Source organism: Poecile atricapillus, chromosome Z (genome assembly GCF_030490865.1).
Source record: "Poecile atricapillus isolate bPoeAtr1 chromosome Z, bPoeAtr1.hap1, whole genome shotgun sequence".
NCBI lineage: Eukaryota > Metazoa > Chordata > Aves > Passeriformes > Paridae > Poecile > Poecile atricapillus.
In genome coordinates this window covers 60604911-60630548 of record NC_081289.1, presented here as the reverse complement: position 1 = coordinate 60630548, position 25638 = coordinate 60604911, and the positions used below count along the sequence as shown (strand labels likewise).

The following is a 25638-nucleotide window of genomic DNA, read 5'->3' as shown; positions in this document are numbered from 1 at the left end:
TGTGTTACACTTGCAGCTAAACAACTAAATAACACTTTGGGTGCTGTTCCGTGGGGCAGCACTGAATAGACACTGTCTCAGAGTGTGCTTGTTGCTTTTGAGTGGTACATGTGCCTGGTCATGAACAGCTCTAATATTCATTAATATTGATGCTTCCCTAACCTCAGTATATTAAAAAAAAAGAGAGAAGCAAAAAAAGGCAGTTTGTGTTTGTCTCCTCCGCTGTCTGAGGTTGCCCTTAGCTGTTTTAAACAGCCTGTGCTTTAAATGGCTGCAATCTATGGCTGCATGAAGATGACCTAGCTTCATGTTGGGGATGTGTTGGTGTTACCAGTTACTCCCTTTTTCTGGGTGAAAAGTGTGGTCCAAGAGGAGTTAATGCAGCCTGTGTTCTTAGGTTCAGGGTGCGGTTAGGAAGCCCACGTAGGAACACAGTGTTATTCTGAGGATTGTTTATGTTTTTCAGCCTTTTAAATCATCTCTGGCATGAAGAGTGGTTCAGAAACTCAGAAAGATAATTTCTTCCCTCCGTCAGTGGTCTTGATGAACTGGATGGTTCAACATGACCTGGTTTTGGAATTGAACTTCCCAGTAGGTGTGCAAGCCCAAACAATGAATTCTGAGCTTCCTGTTGTGGATCTGTCTGAAGTGGCTAATTATAACCTGATTCACAGGTGCAGTAATGAGCTGTCATTAACCTGATGATTCGTAAAGGTCAGGTTCTTCATGGGGAAGAAGTAGCAGGCAGATGGCAAGTAAGACATTGCCAAAAAAAATGAAACAAAAGCACCAAGAAGGGCCAAAGCCAACTGTCATGTGCTCCTGATGGGGCCCAGTAAGGCTGCCGTACAGAACTACTTCTTGATGAGATTTTTTTTTGATTTTTTGCCTAAGAAACATGGGGAGTAATGACGCTGTGCTGCTTTTGGAAATACATCCCAGCATGTCAAAGGAAGACCCAGGCTGAAGGCTCTGACAGCTGTCAGTGGTGGGATCTCATCTTGGCTCTGTCACAGGAACTGTTCCGGTGTGACACCACCCTAGTCAGTGCCTCCACACAGCTGGAATGGGTTGAGTAACTGGCTCCTGCCTGCTTGTGGTTGTCCACCTCTTTTCCACAGAAATATGTCTTCAGCTTCAATGAAACACAGTTCCAACGACAGATTTCAGACAAAAATGCTCAACTCTATGGTGTAACCATCTGATGTTGGCTGATAGAGGAAAACAAGACACCACTGTATAATAGTCGATGCAAATTTGATCATGTTTATTGCTCTCTGCTTTTTGAGAGCTGGAAATGGAGGAGATGTAAGGGTGTAGGAGAAGAAGCAAAGATAGGAGGAGTTTTTAGTTGAGGGACCCGTGGTGCATATAGAAACTGGGGGAGAATGGCACAGGAACCAAATAGCAAAAGCAAATAAACTGATGACAAAGATGGCTTTTGAAAGGAAGAGCTGCTGCAAATACAGAAGCCATGGGGAAAAGTCCTGACTAGCCATGAAAACAAGTGTCTTTCAAAGCAAAAAACATTGAATGCAGCTCATCAACACCAATAAATGTCAAGCTGTAATTCATAAATCAGTAAATTACTTCTAAATGTTCTTTTTAGAAATGAACAAGGATGTGGAAAGCTCATTAAGGATGGGGAATGCTTAGGAAGGAAGTAACAAGTTCCATAGTTTCTCCATCATATTCATTGATGTATGGTAATGTTGGGACAGCACACAATAGTAATGACCTTTTCCATGTGCAGACAGTACAGTGGCATCTTTTTCTAATGTCCTTTCTAGAGGAACAGCAGGAGAGAGGACTATATGTCTGTCTGTATTGCTGCAATTGGTCCAGTGCAGTGGGATCCCTCTTCCTGCTCTTCATTTGCTGACCATGTTTCACTTGATTCCCTTCCTGAGGAGCAAAAGATGAAAGGAACATTTGAAAGTATTTATATTGCCTGATAAATGAGAGATCATGAAATTGCTCAACTGACACTTTTTTGTTTGAAGAAATAATCTTTTCAATCATACAGCTCCCTGTCAAGTAAAGCTTGCTGTGGCTGGTGTTATGTTGTCAAAGCTCCTGCTTCATTAGAAAAATCTTTCTGTATGATATCTGCATGGATGACTGAAGACTTTGGGACTGAAGCCTGAAGTATTCTCAAGATAGGTTGGCAGTTGGAGGTTGTGTACAAATGTAATTTGAAGCCTTGCACATGTGCAGAATGTCAAAATCATTTGTGTTTTAAAAAATCTGTTCACTTTTAATGGATGAGAATATTCTTGACTCATTTTGAAAGGTGAGACCAATGATGCCTGCTGCTTGACATTTATTTTTAGAACATTTTTGTTGCAGTTTTTCAGGCTATTTCAGTTTTTCAAGATATTTTTCAAATTTGTTGTGATCTGTATATTTTGAGAGCTTACAACATAACATTTTAAATCATTGTTAACACCTGTTCCTCTTGTGAAGTTGAGTGGTGTTTGACCCTAGTAGCGATGGCAGAATTCAAGACTCGTGCATTAAATTGTGGTTTTGCTCTACTGCGATGGTTATCAACTTGTGATATGGAATCCCTTTTAATTTATTGCAGTGGGAAAAGTCATGGCTCTGAAGAGTTTTCCTGGCAGGCACTGCAATGAATATACCACACAAAGGCATAAATAATGCAAGAAATTTGATACTACATTGTTGAGCAGTTTTAAGATGAAATTGAGCTGTTGGTGACAGGAATGGCTAAACCCCACCTCTCCTCACAATGGATGGTATTTCCCAGGATTCTAAGTGCAATGAATATTTTGAGTCTTCTGAGAGGGCACAAGCTGGTTTTTCTCTTGTCATGATTGTATAATCTCAGCTGTGGAAGCCATGGAGGTTCTGATGCTTCCTTTACCTAAAAGGGAATAAATTCTTCCTCGGTAACATTTCACATTGTTTCTGTTTTCTTTGTAGAGCAGAAGAGGTGCCTGCAGCTCAGCAACCTACAAAGCCACAGGCACAAGCCAATGGAACAGGTGAGCTTGGTCAGATCTCTAACAGCCCTTCAATTCATTTGGATTTTTTTCTTTATTTTTGATCCTTAGAAGATCAAATCTTGCTTCTGAAATAGCTGAATATGAATGACAATTCAAGCAACTTCTCTCTCTGTACATGATTCTGCATTTACTTTTTGTAGTTGACTCTGCATACCTGAGCAAGGAATTTATTGTGTATTGTAAGGCCTTTAGGTATGTAATGAAACCTGTTGGCTCATCTCATCATTCTTGCATACCTTGCTGATCCTTGACTTACCAGAAAACAGGTGTAATACATAGAAAAAATGTTCTGTTTTGTTCTCAGTTGCAGAAGTTCTGTTATGTCACTAACCATATTACTACTTCCTTCCTCTAAAAGAAGAGACATTCTGGAGAAGGAGTAAGCTTAAGAGTTAAAAATTTTTTGACACCTACACTGTTATCTACATTTCTCAAGCTGATGCTTATTATGAATTCAATAATGTACCAATGTCTGAAAGAACTAAGGCAATAGTCAAAGCCTCAATCTTTCAGTACATTTTTACTTTCCTTCCTACAGCTTGTAATCAAGACTTAGGCTTTTAAATATGTAGACTAAATCTGAAATTCTCCCTCCTGTACTTCCGTAGTGTCAATGCTTTCTGTTATGTGAAGCTGACAATTTTTTTCTCTTGTCAAAATTTCTTTCTCAGTACTTTCTGAAGTATTAGCATGTGGGAAGCTACTTCATATTTTTATTCTCAAATGGAAGTGTTGTCTCAGCTGTAAACAATCACTAGATTCATTGTTTTTCTAGATTTCATTGTAAATCATTAATAAATAATTTGATTATCTTTTCTGAGCACCAGTGGCTTTTTCTCAGGAGCTTAAATGCATCATTTTGGCTGTTGTAATCTTCCATGCCTCTGTTTAATCATATATTAATGTCATGGAGTTCTGTACTAAATTTGGTCCTGGAGTAATTATGACCAGTATCCTCTTTGTGACATTGCTGTATTAAGCTATGTTTCCAAATACTCTGTCTGTTCCTTCTAGACCACTGTTTTGTGAGTTACAGGTGATTGTTTTGTCCTCACTTGCTGTGCCTTAAGGCTTTTACCCTGATGTTATTTCCATGTACCCCTATATTATGTTATATTTTTCCACTGAAACTGACGTACAGAAAGTGTGCATCACTTCATTATTTTTCTGTGTAAGACTTCTCAGGTAGTATTATGACTGTATATTCCATATATAGAATGTGCCATATGCAACATAATTTCTGAAGGCTGACTTTAGAAAAAATGAAACTGCATGTTTTTTTGTATAGCTTTCACAATCTTTATTAAAGTTTTTTTAAAAAAAAATCCTTATCTGCACGTACAATCTTTATAAACTATCAGTGGCTGGAAAGTGGAAGTAAAAATACCTCTAACAGAATCTTGCTTATGTTTCCACCTCCCTTTCCTGTCAAATCCCTGTGGCTGCAAGGTGGTTTTTGAGCCCTGTGCTCAGGAGTGTTTTGCTTTGCACTTGCTTTTCTCAAGGTGACCCTTCAGCACAACAGAGAGCTGATATTTACATCAGTCTTTTGTTTACAGAAGTCTCTTAACCAGAAAATGTTTTTACTCTGCTAAAAATTATTCTTTGTTAGGATGTTTTACTCTTCGGGTAATAAGATGCTTCCATGCTGTCCTAAGAGCAATGCAGGAGTCACCTTTAGTCTTATTTTACCAATTTAATGCATCTGGGGGTCTTGTGCAACGGCATAAATAAATTGCAAGTTTCCACAGAGTGTTGGTGAAGGATGAGGAGGCTGTACAAAGTGTGCTTCCCAACAAAGCGTGGTGTGTGGGAACAGGGGCTGGCATTGGATAAAGATGTCTTCTAGCATTATCCTGATCCTTAGTGCTTCTCTTTTATAGATAAGAGTAGTCACACAGTCTCTTCAAGACTCCAAAAGTGGTTTTTTGACAAATTTGGGGAGTATGTTGAGGACTTCAGATTTCAACCGGAAGAGAATACAGTGGAAACAGAAGAGCCACTTAGTGCTAGAAGGTAAATCCCTAATGTCCTTGTGAGAAATTTTTGGTGTCTTTACAAGTTGCTTTTTTTTCTCACTTTTTTTTTTTTTTTAACCAATCTTTTGTATGGTTTGAACAAGTTTCAATTACAAATAATAGCATCAAAAGTGCGGAACTACCTCAAAAGTTTTGTGACTGCTTTGGACAAAGGCTGAGATTCTATCTGCTGTCTGAAATAAAATAAGATCTGTACTATTTACCAGATTTTGTCATATGCCTCCCAGAAACTGTGAACAAAGTCTTAGATAGGCTGGAGAGCTTTTGAACTTCAGTGTTCAGTCTGATGCAAGGTAGACCGTATAAGTTACTAGAAACACATTTTGTAACAGGCAATGAAGCTTTATGCACATACAGCTGAAGAATATTACAGGGATCAGATGTACACAAGTGTGCACTAGTTGTCTGTTTAACAAGTTGCTTTTATCTATTATTTTTCAGGTTGACTGAAAATATGAGAAGATTAAGTAAGTACTTAGTAGTATTTTATTTGTTGTATTTGTTCTAGTTTCATTTGGGAGAATACTTGTGACTTCTTGTCAGTGGTCTACATGCATTGCCTTCAGAATACCTTTTAAAGAACAATATTAAACTTCAGCTTTGTGTGGTTCTTAACTTCCAGTAGGTTAGCGACAAAATCTAGATCCCTGTTATCCGAGGAGCCTGACTCAGCTCTCCATAACGTTGTCACCAGTGATTTCTAAGTCTTGATCTGCTCTCTGGGCTTGGTGTAGGCTACTGGAGCAGAGCAGATGGAAGCAGCACTTGAGTCCATGAGCTCTTCCAGTGCCTTTGGTGTGCCCTTCCACTTACTTCATTTGGTTGTGCTGCTGATGTTTAAGGAAATCTAGTGCTAATTGCTTAATTACTGCACAAGGGAATTGTGTTTAGGATAGCTGAGTCTCAAGCCATACAAATTAGGACAAATCAGAGGCTCTCTTGAAGAAAGACTTGAAAGGTTGTGAGTTCTACTGCAAAAGAGAGTGAGAACTTCTGAGGCTCTCTCTGCAGGAGGTGTCGTCAGTCTTATCATCAGGAAAGGCAAAACTGGTGTGGTCCAACAGAGAAAGCAAAGGTGGTTTGCAGCAGCCCTCTCTGGTTTCCTTGTGTTCCCTAGCTAGTTTGCCCAAGTAGTGAGAGAGTGTAGAGGAAGAGGGTAAAAGGTAAGAGAGTTTTAGGGAGCTGAGGAAGAGCTCTTCTTGCTCTTGCTCTTGCTGGCTGGGTGCATCTGGCTGTGGGCCTCTCCCAGCACAGGTCAGTCTCCCATGCAGTGACAACAGGACCAAGGGTCTGCATAGGTGGGAGAGGCTTCTTCAGGGAGTCATGTGCTGGGTTGCTTGGTGTAGGAAGAGTAAGCATGTGGCTGAGAACAAGCTGCTTTTAGCAGCCAGGGTACTCTTGTAAAGGATGCTGATTTTTTTTCCTTTGTCTATACTTTGGAGTTTAGACATAATCTTTGTCTTGGGTAACACTTTAGTTTTTGGAAATGCATTCTTTAATTGTTCAGTTACATTGGTGGGTTTAATTTTTATTTCATTTGGATAGGCCTTTTTATTATTACATATTGTGAATATTCCTATAGTTTTCTAGTTTGATTGTTTGTAATTTACAAGTGATTTAACCACTGCCAGCTACTTCTAACATTGTGTTTTTTCTCAACTTCCATTTAGAGAGAGGTGCCAAACCTGTTACAAATTTTGTGAAGAATCTTTCTGCCTTATTAGACTGGTATTCTATCTACACTTCTGCTATTGCCTTTATTGTAAGTTATCCTACTCCTCCAGGAGTAGTAAGAACTTGAAAAAATACATTATTTGCTAAAATTTTTTGAAACTGCCATATCTGAATAGGGGTTGTGCTACAGTTCAAGTCAAATCAAATGGTATAATTTCATTTGACACAAAATACCAGTAGTGCTCACCAGTAAATTGTGTTTCCCAGGTCTCTTGTTACATACTTTTGTAACTGTTGTAATAACTTAGAACTATCTCAGTATTGTTCACTCCTTTCTTGTTTCTCATCTCCCAGTCCTGGTAATTCAATGGTTACTTCAGCCTCTGTGAAGTTTCTTTTTGACTAGGGCTGAACTGCTGATAGTGGTTACATTTGATGACAGGCCTTGATTTCAGTAGGATTCAGTGTGCAAACATCAGGTCTGTGAGTTAAGTTCAAGCATTTCTAAGCTGTCTTAATGAGGTTTGGATGCTGCAAAAAGCCATAAGTAGCTAGTGGAGTTTTGATTTGTTTTCCTTCTTCCTATTGCTAATTAAATTATCTAAATTCTTTTGGTTATAGTTTATATAAAATGAATTTCTGTCAAAGGAATTACCAATAGCTGTGTGGTGAAAATGTTACACCTTTTTCCTAAATAATACCTCCCTGTAAGTTATGGACATTGTGCTATTTTGCATGGCACAGTGGAAGGAATACTGAGGAGGAGACTTCCCTCCCAGTGCCCTCTGTCTGTCCCTTTTCCATATCTGCTGATTTTTCTCTTGCTTCATCTGGTAAGCCCATTTTTCAGATGAAAGCTGAAAGAAGAAACTTGAACTGGTGTTTTTTGAAAGCTCTGGGACCTGGGAGCCAGAGCAGTGTTTCACTTCGGGGTTATCAGTGAAAACCCTAGTGTCTCTCACAGAGAGGCTCTAGTCTCTGTTTTCAGAAGCTGGGAACAGAATACCTTTTGAAGTTCTTTGTGTTTGTACTTTTTACATAAAATAAAACCTGTTTTCTTGCAATCTTTTTAGTCTTGGAAAAGACTTGGAATTTAATTGACCTGAAATAATAGAGTAAGAGTTTATCCTGTTGGCCAGTATGGGGCTAATTGCTATAGCTCCTCTTCCATAGCATGGCTTCTGTGCCATTGCTGACCATACCGTGGTCATGCAGCAGATTCACAGACGTGGGGGTTTACCTCTTTTTTTTTTTGAACTCCTACCCCTTCAAGTAATTGTAGTGCTGAAAATACTCAATACTCTCTCTGAGGCAGCTGAGAACTAGTTAAGTGTCATCTCTGGAGATTTGGTTTATTCTTAGTTTTGATTTTGCTTTTCTGAGTGCAGGGCCACTGTCAGTCATGGAGTGGCTAAAATTTATTAATTTTTTAAAAATATGAATTGCATGATCCTGAGCCCAACAGCACAGTGGGAAGTGGTATTTAATGTAACTCACTGTACCCCAGTTTGTAATCCGCATCTCTCTCTGTTTGTTTTTTCTCCTTAATCTGCAGATTTACATCAATGCTGTATGGCATGGCTGGGCCATTCCTATGTTCTTATTTTTAGCAATTTTGAGGTTATCCCTAAATTACCTCATAGCCAGGTATTTGCATAAATACTAGCTTACTCGCTTAAGTAATGCTTTGTTTGAAAGATGTTTTGTTTTTCTTGCACTAAGTTGTAAACTGCTACTTTTTTTAATATTGTGAGTTACATTTAACAAAGTGAAATTCAATCTCCAATATTCTTAGTGTCATTGCTCAGTTTCTATAATCTTTTATGATTATTGGGAATTATCTTTGTATCCTGTGGCTTGGGTTATCATAAACAATGTTGCATGCTCTCAGACAAATCCCTCAGCACACTAAAATTCTAATATTTCTAATTCTGTGATATTTAGAGTGCTTGAAGAACATCACCTTCAATATTGAAGCTTGCTGTTTTTCCAAGCAGAGGATGTTCACTTAGGCTTAAAATGGCAGTTTTACCTTTTTCCAGAGCTCTTGACCTACTTTATCCAAAGTATCTTCCATTTGTAAATTTAATCTCTTATAAAAATTAAGTCTGAGGTTTTTTTTAATGGACTTTAAAATGGTATAGAGGATCTTAATGTGCATATTGTAAAATAATTTTCTGACTTCTTAAATGATACTTTCTGTTTGACATTGTATTCCCTGGAAATTGCTGATAGCAAATAGGCTTCTGAATAAGTTGATGTAATTTTCTTCTCATGAAAAAATAAGGGAAAAATATTCCTAATCCTTTACTCCATGCACACCATTAATTTTTGTTGTAAAACCCAGTGATCCTGGGTTAAAAGCAGTGATTCTGTTTAGTATGTACTTAACTAATATTTTTAAGCTGGCTGTTTTTGGTCACTTGTACTTCTGTTATGTTGTGGGTTCTTCATCAATTTGGGATTATATTATTTACTTTTAAGCTGTAAGTGCTTATTGCAGAAAACTACTTTTTAACCTTTTACAAATAATCCATGTTGATGGATGGAGTTCTTGCTCTCTTTAACTATTTCCATAATTTCTAGGGGTTGGAGAATACAGTGGAGCATTGTGCCTGAAGTTTCTGAACACATGGTAGGTCTTTGATCAGCTTCACCTGTACACCTGCAAAAAAAAATTGCATCTTTAAACCTTCTTCTGTGTTTGTGTGGGTAGTTGGAAAGGAAGGAAGAGGAAGCTATAAGTGAAGACACTACATTTTTTTTCTTTCCCTTGTAATTTAAAAGTCTTTACTAACAGCACTCTTAGGTTCAGATGCTTCACCCTAAAATATTCCAAACTTAAAACACATTTCTGAAATTAATTTTAATTTATCAGCTTGGAACAAATCAGGTCCTGTGGGATCTTCAAGAAGTCTTGCATTCTGTTTTCTTTAAGAACATCAAGTCCATCTGTTAGTTTAGCGTTGCCAACCCCATCACTGGGTCCATGTCCCTAAGTGTCATGTAAATACTTCCAGGGATAGTGACTCCCTTCCCTGGATAGTCTGTTTCAAGGCTTGACGACCCTTTTAATGAACATATTTTTCTGAATAGCCAATCTACATCTCCCCTGGCAAAGTGAGGCCATTTCCTCTTGATCTGTCACTTGTTACCTGGGAGAGAAGACTGACCCCCACCTCATTACAACCTCCTTTCAGATAGCTGTAGAGAATTATAAAGTCTCCCCTGAGCCCTCCAAAGCATTAAAAACTAAAAATAAGCAGCAATGAAAGACATAAAAAGTAGATCTGAAACAAGGGAGGAAAATGGTAAGTGTAGAGACCATTAAAAGGGAGATGAGTATTACCAAGAATGTTGAGGAGTCACCTTGTTCTGACAAGTTTTATAAAATACGTTTTATCTGAGCTGCAAATCAATGAGTTGTCTCTTTCTTGTCTAAGGAGCAGCCGAAAGAGGACCTGACCGTGTCTGAAAAGTTTCAGCTTGTTCTAGATGTGGCTCAGAAGGCGCAGGTAATGTGCTGCTCTCGGCTGCCTCCTTTGAAACAAGGGGGTTCGTAGTCCAAGTGGTCAAAGGAGCTTGTTATACAGCATGTGAAAACAAATGCTTAAAGAAGAAATACTTTCCTTGCAAAGGGAACTTTACCTATGAGCAGTGGAGATCTCAGTAAGATTCTTAGAGCTTCTGAAATGGCATGATGCTTCAGAGAATGGGTTGAGGTTCTCTGACTACAGCTCTGAGCAAGCTCCAGAGGGAAGCAGAAGCAACTTCTCATAGTTTTCTACCTTATATATGCATATAAGCTTCTGTTAATGCAGATTGGCTGGTGAATCTTAAAAAATGTACTGGACTGTGGATCCACATGCCAAATCTGCTAGTCATAAAATTGATGTAGGAGACTCTGTTCCTTTAAGATTTAGCTGAAGGCTGTGGTCTGTTTAGCTGTGTTAATTCAACAGTTTGCTCTGCATCTCTAAAATAGCATGTTTTAAAGAACTCCACCCCCTCCAAGCATTGAAATCTGCTGATGTTGGAGAGGCTGAAGGAAGATTTTTCTCCCAGCTCCATAAATTGGATGAGGTAGCAGCTGAGTGACTGCACCATCCAGTTGAACTGCAGCCTTGTGCCATGCCTCATGATGTGTTGCTGTCAAAAGGGGTTTACCCTTCCTTTGCTGACTGTGAATGCTCAGGTCCTTCCCTCTGCTGGGGTGGTGCATATGTTTATATGAACACCTTTGGAAATTTATTCGGAAGGTGAAATTTTCAGGTGCTCTGGCAGTAAGGATTGGTGAGAGAATATGGCCTGAGTCCTGAGCAGGGGTCAGTTGCATCACCATTTGTTGGAATTACTTGAAATCTACTGTCTCCAATGGTTTATTATAAAACCTGTTAATGGTCTGATTCCAAGAAGCTAATAGCCCTTTTGATGAACTCAGTTACCACTTCCTGAAATTTCAGCAAAGTGTGTGAAGAAACCTTCCATTTTGTTACCTACTAATAGAAGCTCTTTACTCTTAGATTGAGAGCTTAATTTAAAATATTTGCAGTAATGTGAGTGCTTTCCAGTCATGACAGTGGAATCAAATAATTTCATCAGTTACAATGATCAATCACAAGTTACAGAACAAGGTCAAATGAGATGAAAGTCACCAAGTATTGATATTCTGTTCTATATTTACTCAGTTGTGAAGTATATAAATGGCTAAAAATTAGTTTTAAAAAAAAATGCTTCTGGGAATTGCTTACCAACAAAGTCAGAAAGGTATTTGTTTTCATTGTGTGGACAAAAAAACCCAAAACAATGCAGGACTTGGTTTTAATTCTTTTCCTTCTTACACAGAACCTTTTTGGCAAGATGGCAGACATACTGGAAAAATTTAAAAAGTGAGTTATCTGATGTGAGATTTTCTTCCCTTTTAAAACAAGACTTGCCAATATGTGTAACACTAATAATAAAATTTTGCTTTGTTTTTTTTTCAGCTTGTTCATGTGGGTCCAGCCAGAAATAACGCAGAAGCTCTACATTGCTCTATGGGCAGCTTTTATTGCATCCTGCTTTTTGCCCTACAGGATTCTTGGGCTTGCATTGGGTAAACACAATAAATAATTCACCTGTTACAGTCTAGACTTAATGGTTAAAACCTACATGATCTTTAGAGGGAGAATTTTAGAGTTTAAGAGAGAAAACCTGCATTAATAAATCATGCAATGTTTTAAAGTATTTCCATTGTGCTTAGCATCATTTGTCATGACCATTTTGAAAACCATCTCAGTGTATAATAGAAAAAGCCTGGATAATGCTTTTGCTTATCTTGAAGAGGAGAAATCTATGAGGAGCTGTTAGCAGAACTTCTCAGACTGTCAGCTGTAAGGCTTCCAGAAAATCCTATATGTTGAGGGTTTTTTGCTCATACATCCTTGTAAATGAAATAAGTGGCATGACAAAGGAGACACGAAAGTGACAGTGTAGGAAAAAAATAAAAGAGGAAGTGGGATTCCTGGTAAAACTTGGAGAATGGACTGGACAACATTAACAGACTACTGTGGGTCTGTTACAGATAGTCTTAAGTGGGAATTGAGAAAAGGGTTCTCACTACAGCATGAGACTGTTTTTGCTGAGGTATGAAGCCCTGTACTGTGAACCAAGAACTTTAATTTTTTTCATTAAAGTAATGATATAATCAAATGAGTATTACTTTTAGTGGCACTTGCCAAACTACCACAGCACTGAACTTCAGATTTTGTTAGCTTGAATATAAATGTAGGTTTGCTTTACACAGCAGTTGAATTTAGACGTGTGAGGAGTAATTGTTTTACTCTGACTCTTAGGAGATCTGGATTGCACTCAATAAAGTTTCGAGAGAGTATTTTAAGCCCATTTGGAATGGCAGAATGCAAGGAAATAACTTGTATAAGATAAGAGTTGGGACTGGAAGATAGAGTTTTATGTAGTACGTGAGAGCCCTCTGTTGCCATTAAAATTCTTGCAGGAGCTGCATAGTTGAATGATCTGGTGTGTTTTTTGTTTTGGTAGTCTATCATAATGTTTTCAGAATGCTTCTGGTAATAAGGAACATACGTTTGAATTATTCAAATGTTCTTCTGCATAATAGTGGCTATGTAAATGTTTAAAAGAACTGAGGATGGGAAGGAAAGAAGAGTAAAATAGTAAACCCAGGAGAATGGTTTTAACACTGTGACTAAATGTACAGAATTCGGTTTCATTTGTGAGCTTTCAAAAATATGATCAAAACAGTGATGTTCTTAATGCCTCTTAAGCATTCAAACTGAAGTGACCTTTTTTTCAGGACTCTATGCTGGAATCAAGTTTTTCCTTATTGATTTTATCTTCAAACGATGCCCCAGACTAAGAGCTAAGTATGATACTCCTTATATCATCTGGATAAGCCTCCTGACAGATCCTCAGCTCAAAGAAAGATCTAATGCTACAGTGTCAAGACGGGTAAGGGTAATGAATCTTTTTGCCCCTGTGTTCTCAGCCTCTGAAAATCAGATCCCTTTCTCCCTTTTCCTTTTCTTCAGTGACTAGAGCACATTAAAGAGATGGTTAAATCCTTACAATCAATGTTAGTTAATTGCACTTTTTTTATTATTTTCAAGATCCACAGTTCTTCTATGGATTCTGTTTCTTGTATGAAAGGAATCAGTTATCAAAAATGTGTATATTTGCATAGATACACTGTGAATCATGAAGCTAAACACACAAATATAACACCATACATATTCATACCAATTTCTTTAACATACATTCTGTGTAATTCTGTTGTAAAATACAGTCTTTTTGTATCCACTTTCTCTATTGTTAGGCATTCTTTTTCAGTGGAAATTCATATACTTAGGTAAATTGAAGTACAGTTAAAAAATAGATAAAGGCTTGAGTATAATATGCAGCTTACTAATAGGATGATGATTAACAAAGGTAGTTACATATTTAGACATTATGTTTCATGGTGTTTTGTATTAGGTGACCTTTTAGCATAGTGGTGATAAATGACTTCATGTTTGTACTCCCAACAGTACATTTTCTTTTTGTTAAAATGTCATAGTTAAATCTCGAAGTATTGTGTTTTGTGCGTCTTGGTAAATTGTTTTGGGGCCTGACATGGTAACTGAGTCAGGATTTTCCATATGCCTGGATTTGTCAATTTTTATTAGTTTAAAAATTAAAATAGTTGTAGTAGATCTTGAGTCTAATCCCATTTTAGCATTTGCTTAATGCCTCTTAGCACAATATCTAATTGCATTAATGGAAAGACAGCATTGTGCTGTCTGAAAGGCACAATTCTGAGCAGTAATTCAGCCTGGATATACAACTAGAGAGCAAAAGGGATAAGCACATGAACCCTCATTGTCAAGAAGAAATCTGGGGCTTGGGGGCTGGTGGAGCAGAGGGTGGTAAAATAACTGCAGCACAAGTGAGTGTTTAAGAAGGAAGTAGATAAGGACAGTCTATTTACAGAAAGTCAGTCTTCTGTTCCGGTTTTCTATGGAATGAGATGGGTAAATAAGCACTTGGATGAAGCCATCCATGGCCTGTATTTCTCTTGGTTCCAGAAGATGATCTTCAGAGCTTCTGTGCTTCTTACACTTACAGGTTGTCCTTCACATACTGTGGTAGTTGTGACATCATCTTGTTTGTCTCTCTAATCTGCCTTAGAGGTGGGAAGATTCTGAATTGCTGAACTTGAGTCCATAAACTTAGAGAGTAATTATTCCTTTTGGCTTTTCTTCATGGCTTTAGTTTTGCAAGTAGAGACAGGGTTTTTTTACTACCAGGTCTGGCTCAATGGCCTTGGCTTGTCTTACTGGAAAGGATGTACAGGACTGCATTACCTGCTTCCAAATGTCTTTGAAAACATTAACTTGATCTCAGTAATTTTAGAGAAACATTCTTACCCTTGAGAGACTTCTGCAGACCTCATAGTATGAAAAATAGATTTTTGTACTAAAAGGTAAAAACCAAAGAGAGTTTTTCATTTTTTTCATAGAAAAGGCAAAGCCTAAAAGCATGTAGTGCCAGCATGTGTGCATTTGCTTTGGCTTCTTATCATTAAACAGCATACAAGACAGAGTAAACTTAGACACAATGCAATATTAATTGCCTGTATCACCACTCTGACCTTGTGTCCTTAGAGAACAGTGCTAACAACAGTATCTGGTGGATAAAGGTTGTAAGTCAAAAGCTGATGACAGATCAAGTGAAAAGGAATACCTTACCTCCAGGGTGTTGGTGATGTTTTAAGACAATCAGGACTCATCCACCATTAAATCCAACCACTTCCAGTTAGATTTAAGGTTTATTAAAATGCTCTTCTCTTAGTAATTGGCCATTGGGTGTCTCAAGCCCGAGTGGCAAGAGGAAACATTTGCATAGGTTAGGCAGGATTAGAAGTGAGGGCAGAACTACTTACATTTTCAGCCACCAGATGGGTAATAGTACTGAAGTTTATACTCCATTTTTTAAATCTCTTTATATAACAAGTAGGTAGGAAGCAGTGTAGCAGAGAGCAGAAATAGTCCTTATTCCAGCACAAAAAGCATTAGACCTCTTGCTCTGATCATTTTTATGTTTTAGGCCATGGCACTTCACCTGATGGTGTGCATGTGCAGCTAAATAGCTTGTCTAAGAAGGCCTTCATAAAATTCTTTTCATCTTTAGTTGCACACAGATTGCTGAATAAGCTGTTATTTTCCTTGGTCCCAGGGACTCAGCACCACAGAAGTGAGGTGATATTAATTGCCATGAGCCATTTGCTTTCTATGTTAACTAACTTCATTTTTTCCCCCTGAGGCATCATTGTCTTTGAGGTACCCTAAATAGACAAATGGCAAATGCCCTCTGCCGTGCTTGTTTTGTCAGTCTGCTTTCTAGTTAGCAGTTGCAGTTCACATGTTTTCATTGCTTTGGATTTCTTTTCTTAGTGTGTAAATCCTCTGAAGTGTTGAGTGCTGCCAATTTAGTGCAAAGTAACAAAAAAAGCAGTTGAAGGCTGGTTTGCCTTCAGCAGCATTGGGCCTCTACAGGAGAAGAGCTTAGTCCTGAGCTTCCATGTTGTCAGTTTGTCTCCTGCTGAACTGCACGTGCATGGTAGGGCTAGGAGCAGAGCTGCCAGTGCCTGCTTTGGGAATCACGTGGTGCCCCACCAAGATGAAAATGAAAGTGCAGGAGAGCTTTCCAAAAGAACCTGCCTGCCGTCCTTCCAGAAGCAAGGCTTGTTGCTGGGACAGTCTCCAGTGGTTAAGGAGCTTTGTTTAAAAGTAGATTTTACTCAAGTACTTCAGTTTCAGGAACTCCGTACTACCTTTTATCCCTCCCAGGGATGCTGACAACCATTCAGATTTTGTTTTATGTGTCAACACTCTCAAAAGCGCAACTTCAAAGCACAGGAAAGATCAATGGTTCTGATGCAACCTGAATAAATTGAACTGGTGTGCTCTAACCACTCATAACTTTTTTAATTGCATTCATTGTGTGTAGTGTCTTGGTTTGTGAGCAAGATCATGCAGTGCCACTCGGTTCATGTTTTATTCTGTGTATTATACTGTTAAATAGATTTCACTTTTTTTTTCTTTTGTCACTGTCACATTTGTGTTGTTTGTTTCTTTTCCTGCTAGCTGTCAGGGCATGAAAAGGTATGGATCATAGTGTGGAAAACTTCCTTTCATTTTCAACATTTGTATTCATAATGAGCTTATGCAGCTCTGTGTGGCTTTTTTTTTTTTTTAATCTTTTTTCTTTCTAAACTTCTTTTGTGCAGTAATACTTTGTTTATCTCTTGAAGACAAGCCAAGTACTGATAATATAATGTCTGTTTGTAGTCCCACTAGTTACAATCGTTGGAGCTGTTTGCAGTGACTTAGCTGTATCTAATGAGACATAGCCCTTACTGTAGAAAAATGGTATTTTAAGATAGGTGCATTTAACACCATGTGCTTCACCCCAGCAAAGTGTGTCCATCAAAGGGCAGCACTTTGAAAGGTTATGTTCAGGTACCATATTAGAGGCCTGTGCTCTAGCAGCAGCATAGTGCAGTAGTCCAAAGTAAATTTATGTAAGTCGTTAATGAAAATTATTGCATTATAGATTTTTTTTTTTCCCCCCAAAAGAGTAGTTAGCTAAATTATTTTTGAGAGTGTAGCTTAAATGTTGCTGCTCAGATTTTGGAATCGTGTTTCTTTTTCTGCAGCTTCAAACAACAACCTCCAGGAGTTACATGGGCTCAAGTGCCCCAACTGGAATAAGCAAAGATGAAGACACAAGTCGTTTTCATACCACCAAGAGAGGAAATTTCCATGAAGTTTTTAACCTGTCTGAGAATGAACGTCCTTTGCCAGGTATGATGCCGCAGGAAGGCTACATTAGTAGAATATTCTGTAAAAAGCCAGGGACAGTTTAAAGTTGAATTCCTTTTCTGTGCATTGTGTAGGTGTAAGCTTTTGATTTAAAAGTCTTGCTTTAAATTAGGATGAATGGAGATGGTCTCCTTCATTCCATATCCTTGCAGCTCTTCGAAAGAGCGCACAGCCTGGTGTGCCTTTTGTAGTTATGTAAATCCAACAGTCAAGTTAAAGGGAATAATTGTGTGGGTGGTTTTTATTTTGGTTTTTTTTCCAAAATGAGTGTTAAAACAGATGTTATGATGTCTAGAACACCTGATTTAGGCTTTTCTTTGTAAGCACTTTTAGTTTTAGGTATCTAAATTTTAATATTCTGTGTTTTCTATTGTATAAGGAGACTGTTGGGGATAGTGCCAGTCTCTCTTGCTTTTTCTTAAAGCAAGATTTCTTGTTACGACTTTTTCAGTGTGCGAAAATGGCTGGCGCTGTTGCTTGATTAACAGAGATCGGAAGATGCCTACAGACTACATCAGGAATGGAGTTCTCTATGTCACAGAAAAGTGAGTCATTGCACTTCAGACATTTCCTAGGAGGGAAATTCAAGACATTAAAGTCTTTGAATCTAAAAAGGATCTTTTAATAGTGTTCTGAAACAAAAATGCCATTTCAAGGTGCTTTGCAACCTCATGGAAGCATCATAGGAGAGGGAGAGCTGAACCTGGTGTGTGGCTATGCTTAACAGATGAGATTTTGCCTTGGAAAGGCTTGCATAGGAATGCAAAATAGCTCTATATAGACAGTTGTTAGTGGCTGCAGTTCTTGATGTGGATAACATACTAACTGTATAGATACTAGAAAAGAAACCTAAAACCTAAGTATACTTTGAAAATTGTGACCAACAGCTATTTGACAAATATTCTTAGTTTGGGTATTTTTTTAAGCAAGCTGATGTATAGGCTTCCTTGAAATGACAGCAACAAAGAGGAAAACTGAAAATTAAGCCTTGGTTTCAAATTTTTATGGGTGAGTGGTTTGTTTTTATTATTTATTTCCTTAACTCCCAGCCTCCCAGGACTGAATAACTGTGGTCATTACTGTTTGGGTCTTGCACTGAAGTTCCTTTGGAGTGTAATGAAAGGAAATAAAGCTCATCTGTATGCAGTGTCACCTAGTGATGGAGGCCACTCTCCCGTGTTTAGAAATCTGAGCTTTTGTCTGCAGCACTGTAACATGAAACTAACACAGTGTTTCTCATTAATCTTCTTTTAGGATAGTGAAAGATGTATAAGCCTTTTGAGATTTGGTATTCAACTGTTTAAGGATATATGTCCCTTGTGTGTCTTTAAAATGCTTGTCAGGTTTGACCATTCAGTGCAGTAATATAAATACAAGAATTATTGTGTGTGTATGCATACTGTATGTTCTGGGCTTTCAGACACACCAGCTAGTTGCTAGAATTTATAAATGTTTGTGCTAAATTAGAAGCCATAACTGAACTGAATGTCTTTCTTTTATTTTGGAAGTTATTTTAACCTGTGAAATTTCAAACTTCAGAAGAGACAAGAGGATATTTGAGAAATTTATTTTAAAGCACTGTATCAAAATGAGCATTTTCTTTTATTGTTTCCAGTTACTTGTGCTTTGAAAGCTCAAAATCCGGCTCATCAAAAAGAAATAAAGTTATAAAGCTGTCGGACATAACAGATATCCAGAAGGTATGTCTGGTTGGTGGTGTAAACAGGGGAGAAAACTGCTTTTCTGTTCAGCTAGTCATGTGTTGCATTTGTGCTTTTGTTATCTTGAAAAAGCATACCATTGATAATTTTTATAAGTGAAATGTAGTTCTGTGATTATGAATGTTCCCTAGAACTGCTTTTTTTGGACTCAGCACAAGCAAACTTGCTATGAGCATGAAGACAAACTACTGAAGACTAACCCTTTAGACTCCTGCATTTTAAAAAAAAAAAAAAATTATGTTATTTACTAACTTCAGTGTTGACCAGAGCTGTGTAGGCCTTAAGGAGGTCTGTTGATAGCAGGAATTGTGTATTGCTAACTTCAATTTGGGTGTGGATATTGATAGATGCACCATCTTAAAAGTAGGTGACTCAGAGGGAGGCAGGATTGTTGTCAGTGGAGAAAGGTAAATCATGAGAACAGCCAGAGGAGGGTGGACTGGAGTTTCATCTAGTTGGGACCCATCAGTAAGAGGCAAGAACTGGAAGGTTGGAAGCATAGCAAGGGCAATGTTGTCCTTCCTCTGGTTGAGGTTTATCGGCCTGTGATTACTAATGGCTTTATTGATGCCTTTCTCACTCTCTAGGGCCTTTAACATCACTTTTTGTTACCCTTTCTGAAGTTGAGCACAGACATCCCTGCTTTCTGCTGCATCCTGTATCATAGATTAAATCATGTTGAGCAAAGAAACACCTCAGCCTGGTGTTTACTACTGCATAAATACCTCCAGATTTTCAAATTAATTCCTTCTATTTCTATGACATGTCTGTAAAGCAGACAGCTTATGCTCAAATTGAACATTCCTACTGGAATTAATAATTCATATTAATGGATTTCAAACATCATACTTCAAGTAATGCTGGTTTGTTGTTCAGTAGGCCGTTACTGCCATAAAGTTTCTTTTGCATCTGTGTAGTGTTTTTAATGAAGATGAGACAGGGATCATGCAGCCAAGCATAAAAATGTACTGTGCTTGGTTTTATTTGGAGGTGGGAGACCCAGGTCTGTCTGGAATGTCTCTTTCTCCCTGTGAATACTCTCAAGTTCAGCCAACTGTACTCCTTTTTATCTTTATGGACTTTCTTTCTAAATAATCAAGCAAGCAGTCCATGTGTGGCACTGGGTGCTATGGTTTAGTTGATGGGGTGGTGTTTGGTCAAAGGTGGGAGCTCTTTTTCAACCTTAATGATGCAATGACTCTGTGATACCCTGTTTTCTATCTAATCTTGAAAAAGCAGCTTTTTCTGGTCTGCTTGCTGTTCCTCTGAAGAGTAGATGGATGTCAGCTGTAGGGGAATTCTGGGTGATGCCCACAGGCCCATGTCACAAGTGCATCTCACAGGGCTGTGCCCTGCCTACCCCATCTGGCAGCCTGCAGTTGCCCGCGGCACAGCAAGGTCAGCTCCCGTGTGCTGGAGCAGGACTGATGCTCACTTTGGGGCTGGGCTGCTTCCAGCAGGTTGGGCATTGCTGCAGCTCTGGGAGGAAGCGGAGAGAACAGTCCTGGCTGTCTGGGTGAGACTGTACCCAGTGACTCCAGGAGAATGAGGCTCCAGAGAATGGCAGATGGCTTCATCCTGGTTTTTAATGTCTCTTAGTTGTGGCTGGGAGGAAATGCCAGTGATAAATTGTGTAACCTCTGCAGCATCTTTTGCAGTTGTTCAGTACAGAAGATACCTTAAGTCTTTGTGTTTTATTTTTTAGTATAAAGTGCTCTCTGTTCTCCCAGGATCAGGGATGGGTATTGCTGTATCAACACCATCTACACAGAAAGTAAGTAGCTTGCTGTATCTGTATTGCTGTGTTGGATTTCTTACCCTTCTTTTCCTCCTCTGGTTAGCACCAGCATAAAGGCTTTTTTATCCCCTTATGCCAATGGCTGGCTTTTTTTCGTTAAAAAAAAAAATCACTTGTCTATTATTCAGTATGTTTGTCTTCAGAATTTTAATGAATTAAATATTCAGCTTGTTCTACTGCCTCTGAAGTGCTTTACTCTTAACATTCAGATAGATTTTCCCCAGCATCCTACATCAGGAGCATGCAGTCTGCTATGCAGTCCGAAACAAAAAGGTGTTGGCTTGAGAGTATCCATAGGTGGGGAGGCTTGGAGGTGGGAGGGCCTGACCCTCAGATGAAGTTTTTAAGGAAGTGAAAAATATTAGAAAATATACCACATACTCAAGGATGTAATAGAGAAAAGGATTATTTTGTCTTTATCAATGCATTTGTAGTATAATTAATTTGTTCCTAGTGACTTGACAAAAATATACCTAGAGGAAATTCTTTTTCTTTGTGGACTGACATGATGTGGTTTTTTCTATTATTTAGCCTTTGGTGTTTGGTGCCATGGTACACAGAGATGAAGCTTTTGAGACAATTTTCAACCAATATGTGAAAATAACATCTGCATCACCCAGCAGTGAAAGCTAGTGTCTTATCCTGGAAGAGTTAAAGGAAACTTTCTTATTGTATGACTTGGTAGTGAAAAAAAATGAACATCCTCATCTATTTTGCAATAATTTTTCTTGTCTGGTGGTTTATATTCTATCTGTTACATAAACCAAGTGTATTTTATATATGCCTTCATGTTTGTTTTTAAGGTTTTTGTAAAAAAAGACAAAAAAACCAAATGAAAACAGTGAAAGTGCTATCATCACTATTAGCCTTGCACATTAAGCACTTTTAATGTTTATTTACTGACATTAAAAGCTGGAAAGATGCTCGGAGACCTGACTATATAATAGATTGATCCCTTTATCTCCACTGATGTCACTAGGGATACATTTATCACTTTATCTTAGTTGTTTTTCCCTGAGATGTGAGAATGATGATTGCAGAAGCCTCCTTCTTCAGCTTGGAGTTTTTAATTGTGTCCTTTATTAAAACTGATGGCAACATCAAGGAAGTATTATCTTCTTAGTATTTCCATATGTACAACTGCATTTAAAATAACTCCTCCTTGCTAATTTTTTCATTGCAGAAGGATGTTTTACTGGTTTGGTTAACTTCAATTTTTCCGGCATAGAGATGTTTAAATTACTTGTACAGTGAATTGGAGGAGAAAATTTGTAACTATATCTTCCTTTCCTCATTAACCAAAGTAAGAGGAAGGAAGGCAGGCAGATACTTTTTATAAAAGAGGGCACCAAAATGTTGTTCCTAAAATGTTAGGCATCTTAGAATTATATTTCTATAGGTACTTGTCCTAGAAGGGCTCAGCTGTTGTACATGTTGCATGTACAAGGCGTTTGTATGTTAATGCATTACAGACTTGAAGGCTTTTTGTGCTGGGGAGGTGGGAATGATTAAGTTTTATTCAGATGTGACCTTTTTTAATTTGGCTCTTGAGTTAACTTGTGATAAAAAAATCCTCTAATACAGCAACTGAAAGCACTAGTTTCTCTCAAAGCATAATTTGAGGAGCATTGGTGTGCTTCTGTCTTCCCCCATGCAGAATTAAATTTTAGTACCAAATTAAATTTTAGTAACAAATAAGCCCATCTGCCAGGTAAAACAGGAAGGCTGCACTCCTCTAAACCCTCTCAGGCCTGTCTAGCAGCAAAGCACATATTGACCTTTGTCTTCAATATTAGAAAGCTTTTATACTCTATATAATAGCACCCATCTGAGAGGTTTAGAATTTTATTTGCATTTTCATGAAAGCACAGTAGGAGTTATGCCAAGCCTTCCAGAGTGTCTTTTCCTTTGCTATTGTCTTTTGACTTGAGTAGTATGGATGTCTCCAGACATTATATGAACGACCCTAAAAAAAAGCAATGGAGATGCCAATTCTTATGTAAAAATGGAACTTAATACCATGGATTTTTTTTCTCTGTTTTTTAAACAGGAATTTCCTTTCTTTGTAAGGAAAGGGGTAAAATGAAGGAGGGAGAGGGGTAGCAAACACCAAAGGGTGTTTAACTGTTAGCACAGTTTTAAATTGAAGTGTGTCAGTAAATGCAGGAGTAATGAAGAAGGTGGAGGTCAAACTGTACAAACTTTATTTTAGTCTGGTTGTGAAGAGGTGTAGGATATGGGAACGTAAAACAAATTTTATATGAAGAAGTACTGTTGAATACTGTAATATGGTTGAGTATTGTAAAGTGAAACACTAATGAGATGTGCCCTGGGTGGAAATGTAAGCAAGAACAGGGGAGAAACCACTCTAATGGCTAAAATGCAATTTTCAAGTTCTCACTGTAGAGTAGCACTTGAGCATGTCTGTACATGACCTGAAAAATGGGTGTATTTCTAACACCACCTTTGGTATGCTGTAACTCAGGGCCTGGAAACTTCAAATCTAAGTGAAGCTGGTGGGAAGTCCATTTTGCCACCGTTTAAAGTGGATGTAGGTTGACAGTTTATGGTTCCATAACTTTACACATTCAGGTTGTATGTTTAAGTAAAAAATCGTGATCTTAAATCTTTCTCATCAAAACTACTTTAAAATCAGTAAATATCTTTTTTGTAATTGCTACATATTATAATTTGGCTTTTCTTTCTAGAATCTTCCTTGAATAGCAAGTATGGCTAAGAAATAGGCATTAAAATGGCTTAATGTTATATAAATCTTAATCAGATTCATTCATTTTGTCTTAAGAGAAAAATCCCTTGGGTGTGTTTTAAGGTTATCCTTTTTTTTTTCAAAGAAACAGAAAACTATATTTTTTACAGAGAGCATGCTCTTTTTCTTATTTTTGTATCATTTTTTCAAGTGTAATTTATACCTTCACTCTGATCATAACAGCAGTTTCAGTAGGAAATCAGTTGACTTGCACTTATTACCTCCTCCCCCTCCCACCCTTCACTGATTGACCCTCGTGTACAGGGTTGTCCTAGATTCCAGTTCCTGGAGGAGCTATAGGATCTATACTGATGGTACCAGGACAATTAACCATACCCAGGCTTTGGAGAGGGAGAAAATATATCATTATCCTTTTCCCAGACTGAAATGCCTCATCTGTACAATATAATCTTAAAATTTATTTTCTGAACAAAGAAATTAGAAATGTCTTATAAAATCTAATGTGCTGAAGTTTGAAATGAATCCACACTTGAACAGTGTGAACTTAAAAGTTAGCAATCCTTAAAGCAGCAAACCTAGTGCAAACTGCAATGCAACATTGGTTCTAATGTAGAGAAAACAGACTGGATTTCTTTTTTTTTTTTTTTAATAGAGTTGTAATATAATTGACAGACATCTGTGTACATATTTTGCAAATTTCACTTTACATTGGGTTATCCGGTTTCCCTGCTGCACAGCTGCTCCCACGGTGTCCATGACTTCAGAGACTGAAGGTAAAACTGAAGTGTGTTTACTCACACTTTTTCACCTGCTGCACCCTCTCAGGTCTGGAGGGCAGGAGGGGATGGGCAGTGAGTGAATGTATACTTGACTTGTGTAATTACCCTGAAGCTCTCACCTGAAATTCCAATCTTCCTACTTAGTTTTGCAGTACAGCCTGGTGAACTTGAGAAACAGGCTGGGTCGGAACACTTAATGTAAAGTGCTTCTAAATAGCTGAAAGTGATGTCCTTGTCATTCTGTCTGATTGCTGTTTATATTTGCAATTCTGTTCATGTCTGTGGATGTCCGGATCATTCACGCGTAATTGGATTTAACTTCTAAAGAAGTTCCTTGGTTAGTTTGAGTCCCTTTTAAAGACAGTAAAAAAAGGGAGATGAAAACTGACTAATTCTTTATCACTGACCATTTAAATTCAAAAGCAAAACAAGCTGAAATATGAAATCATGCCTTTCTGTGCACTGTAGCTTTTGTGAGGCAAGATTGAATGAAACAAGCTATTTATTGGTAGCAACATCACACAGGATGCCAGCAGCAAAACTCTACCCTCATTCTGCAGACAAAGAGAAAAGGAATTTTACCCGACTGTGAAGAGATGAAAGGATGTACCTGTTTTTTGGCTACTGAAACCTGTTTGAAAACATTGGTAGTTTTTATTGAACTCTGTACATTTTGGCAGATGTTTAATTTCTACTAATCATTGAAATATAATGGATGTTAAAATTTTTATGTCTGAAGTTTGAGTCTATATTTTGAAATTGTAAATAATTCATTATCAGTGTAACTTTTGTTTGACAGAAGACTTATACTGTATGAATAATTGAAATAATGAAATTATTTGCCCTGTACGTTTTTTAAGAAAATCTTGTTTGTTTAAAAAGTCTTGTATAAATTATAATTTTTATTTAAATAAACCTAAAAATGCTTTGTGCTAACACTTCTTGCAAGCTTCAATTATTTATCCATCAAAACTACAGCTGATTTCTTGGAACAAAGTGAGTTAGTTCTTTCTGGCAGATTCACAGCCACAGGTCCATCTCTGGGGGGAAGTGGGCGGGTGTCATTGCTTCTGAAGCCCAAGGAACTTGAATTTCATTTTGAATAATTCCATTGCTTTATTGGAGAGTGTATGTGTGATTTTGGTTAGGTCTTTGCTGTGAGTACATCAGTCACTTTGTCATTACATGGTTAATTTAATGCACAGAAAAGCAAGCAGTGATTTCTAAGATGCCTCTGCAGGAGGGCATGGATGGCACAAGACTATTGGGAGGAGTACAAACTCCTGTCAGCCAGAGCTCCACACCACTGCTGCAGGTGGGCACTGCAGGTCAGGATAAGGAGCTCAGGTCTCTTCTCCATCCCCAGGGGGTGTGGGAGGTGTGCCCAGCAGCAGCATTCCCTAATCAGGAGCAGCTGTTGTGCAGCCTCTGTGTCACCTCAGCTCTCTGGTCACACCAGTTGTGCCTGTGTGTCACCTGTTCCCAGGCTCC

General features: G+C 38.1%; 1 protein-coding gene across 2 annotated transcripts in view; it reads left to right on the top strand.

Moving 5' to 3' along the window:
• The window catches only part of LOC131573169 (GRAM domain-containing protein 4), a 75466-nt gene extending 50383 nt beyond the window's left edge, over positions 1-25083 (top strand). The window contains exons 5-19 of one of the 2 annotated variants that reach the window (XM_058826866.1): positions 2947-3008; positions 4913-5045; positions 5510-5535; positions 6739-6830; positions 8298-8389; positions 9329-9377; positions 10186-10257; positions 11588-11631; positions 11728-11837; positions 13056-13210; positions 16956-17103; positions 17573-17666; positions 18737-18821; positions 20548-20616; positions 24021-25083. In XM_058826866.1, the coding sequence (XP_058682849.1) occupies positions 2947-3008; positions 4913-5045; positions 5510-5535; positions 6739-6830; positions 8298-8389; positions 9329-9377; positions 10186-10257; positions 11588-11631; positions 11728-11837; positions 13056-13210; positions 16956-17103; positions 17573-17666; positions 18737-18821; positions 20548-20616; positions 24021-24227 (1438 nt within the window). In that variant the 3' untranslated portion in view covers positions 24228-25083. Of the gene's footprint in view, positions 1-2946; positions 3009-4912; positions 5046-5509; positions 5536-6738; positions 6831-8297; positions 8390-9328; positions 9378-10185; positions 10258-11587; positions 11632-11727; positions 11838-13055; positions 13211-16955; positions 17104-17572; positions 17667-18736; positions 18822-20547; positions 20617-21171 lie in introns of both variants that reach the window. The other variant, XM_058826867.1, reaches the window with a different exon arrangement.
• Positions 25084-25638: the final 555 nt, after the last annotated feature.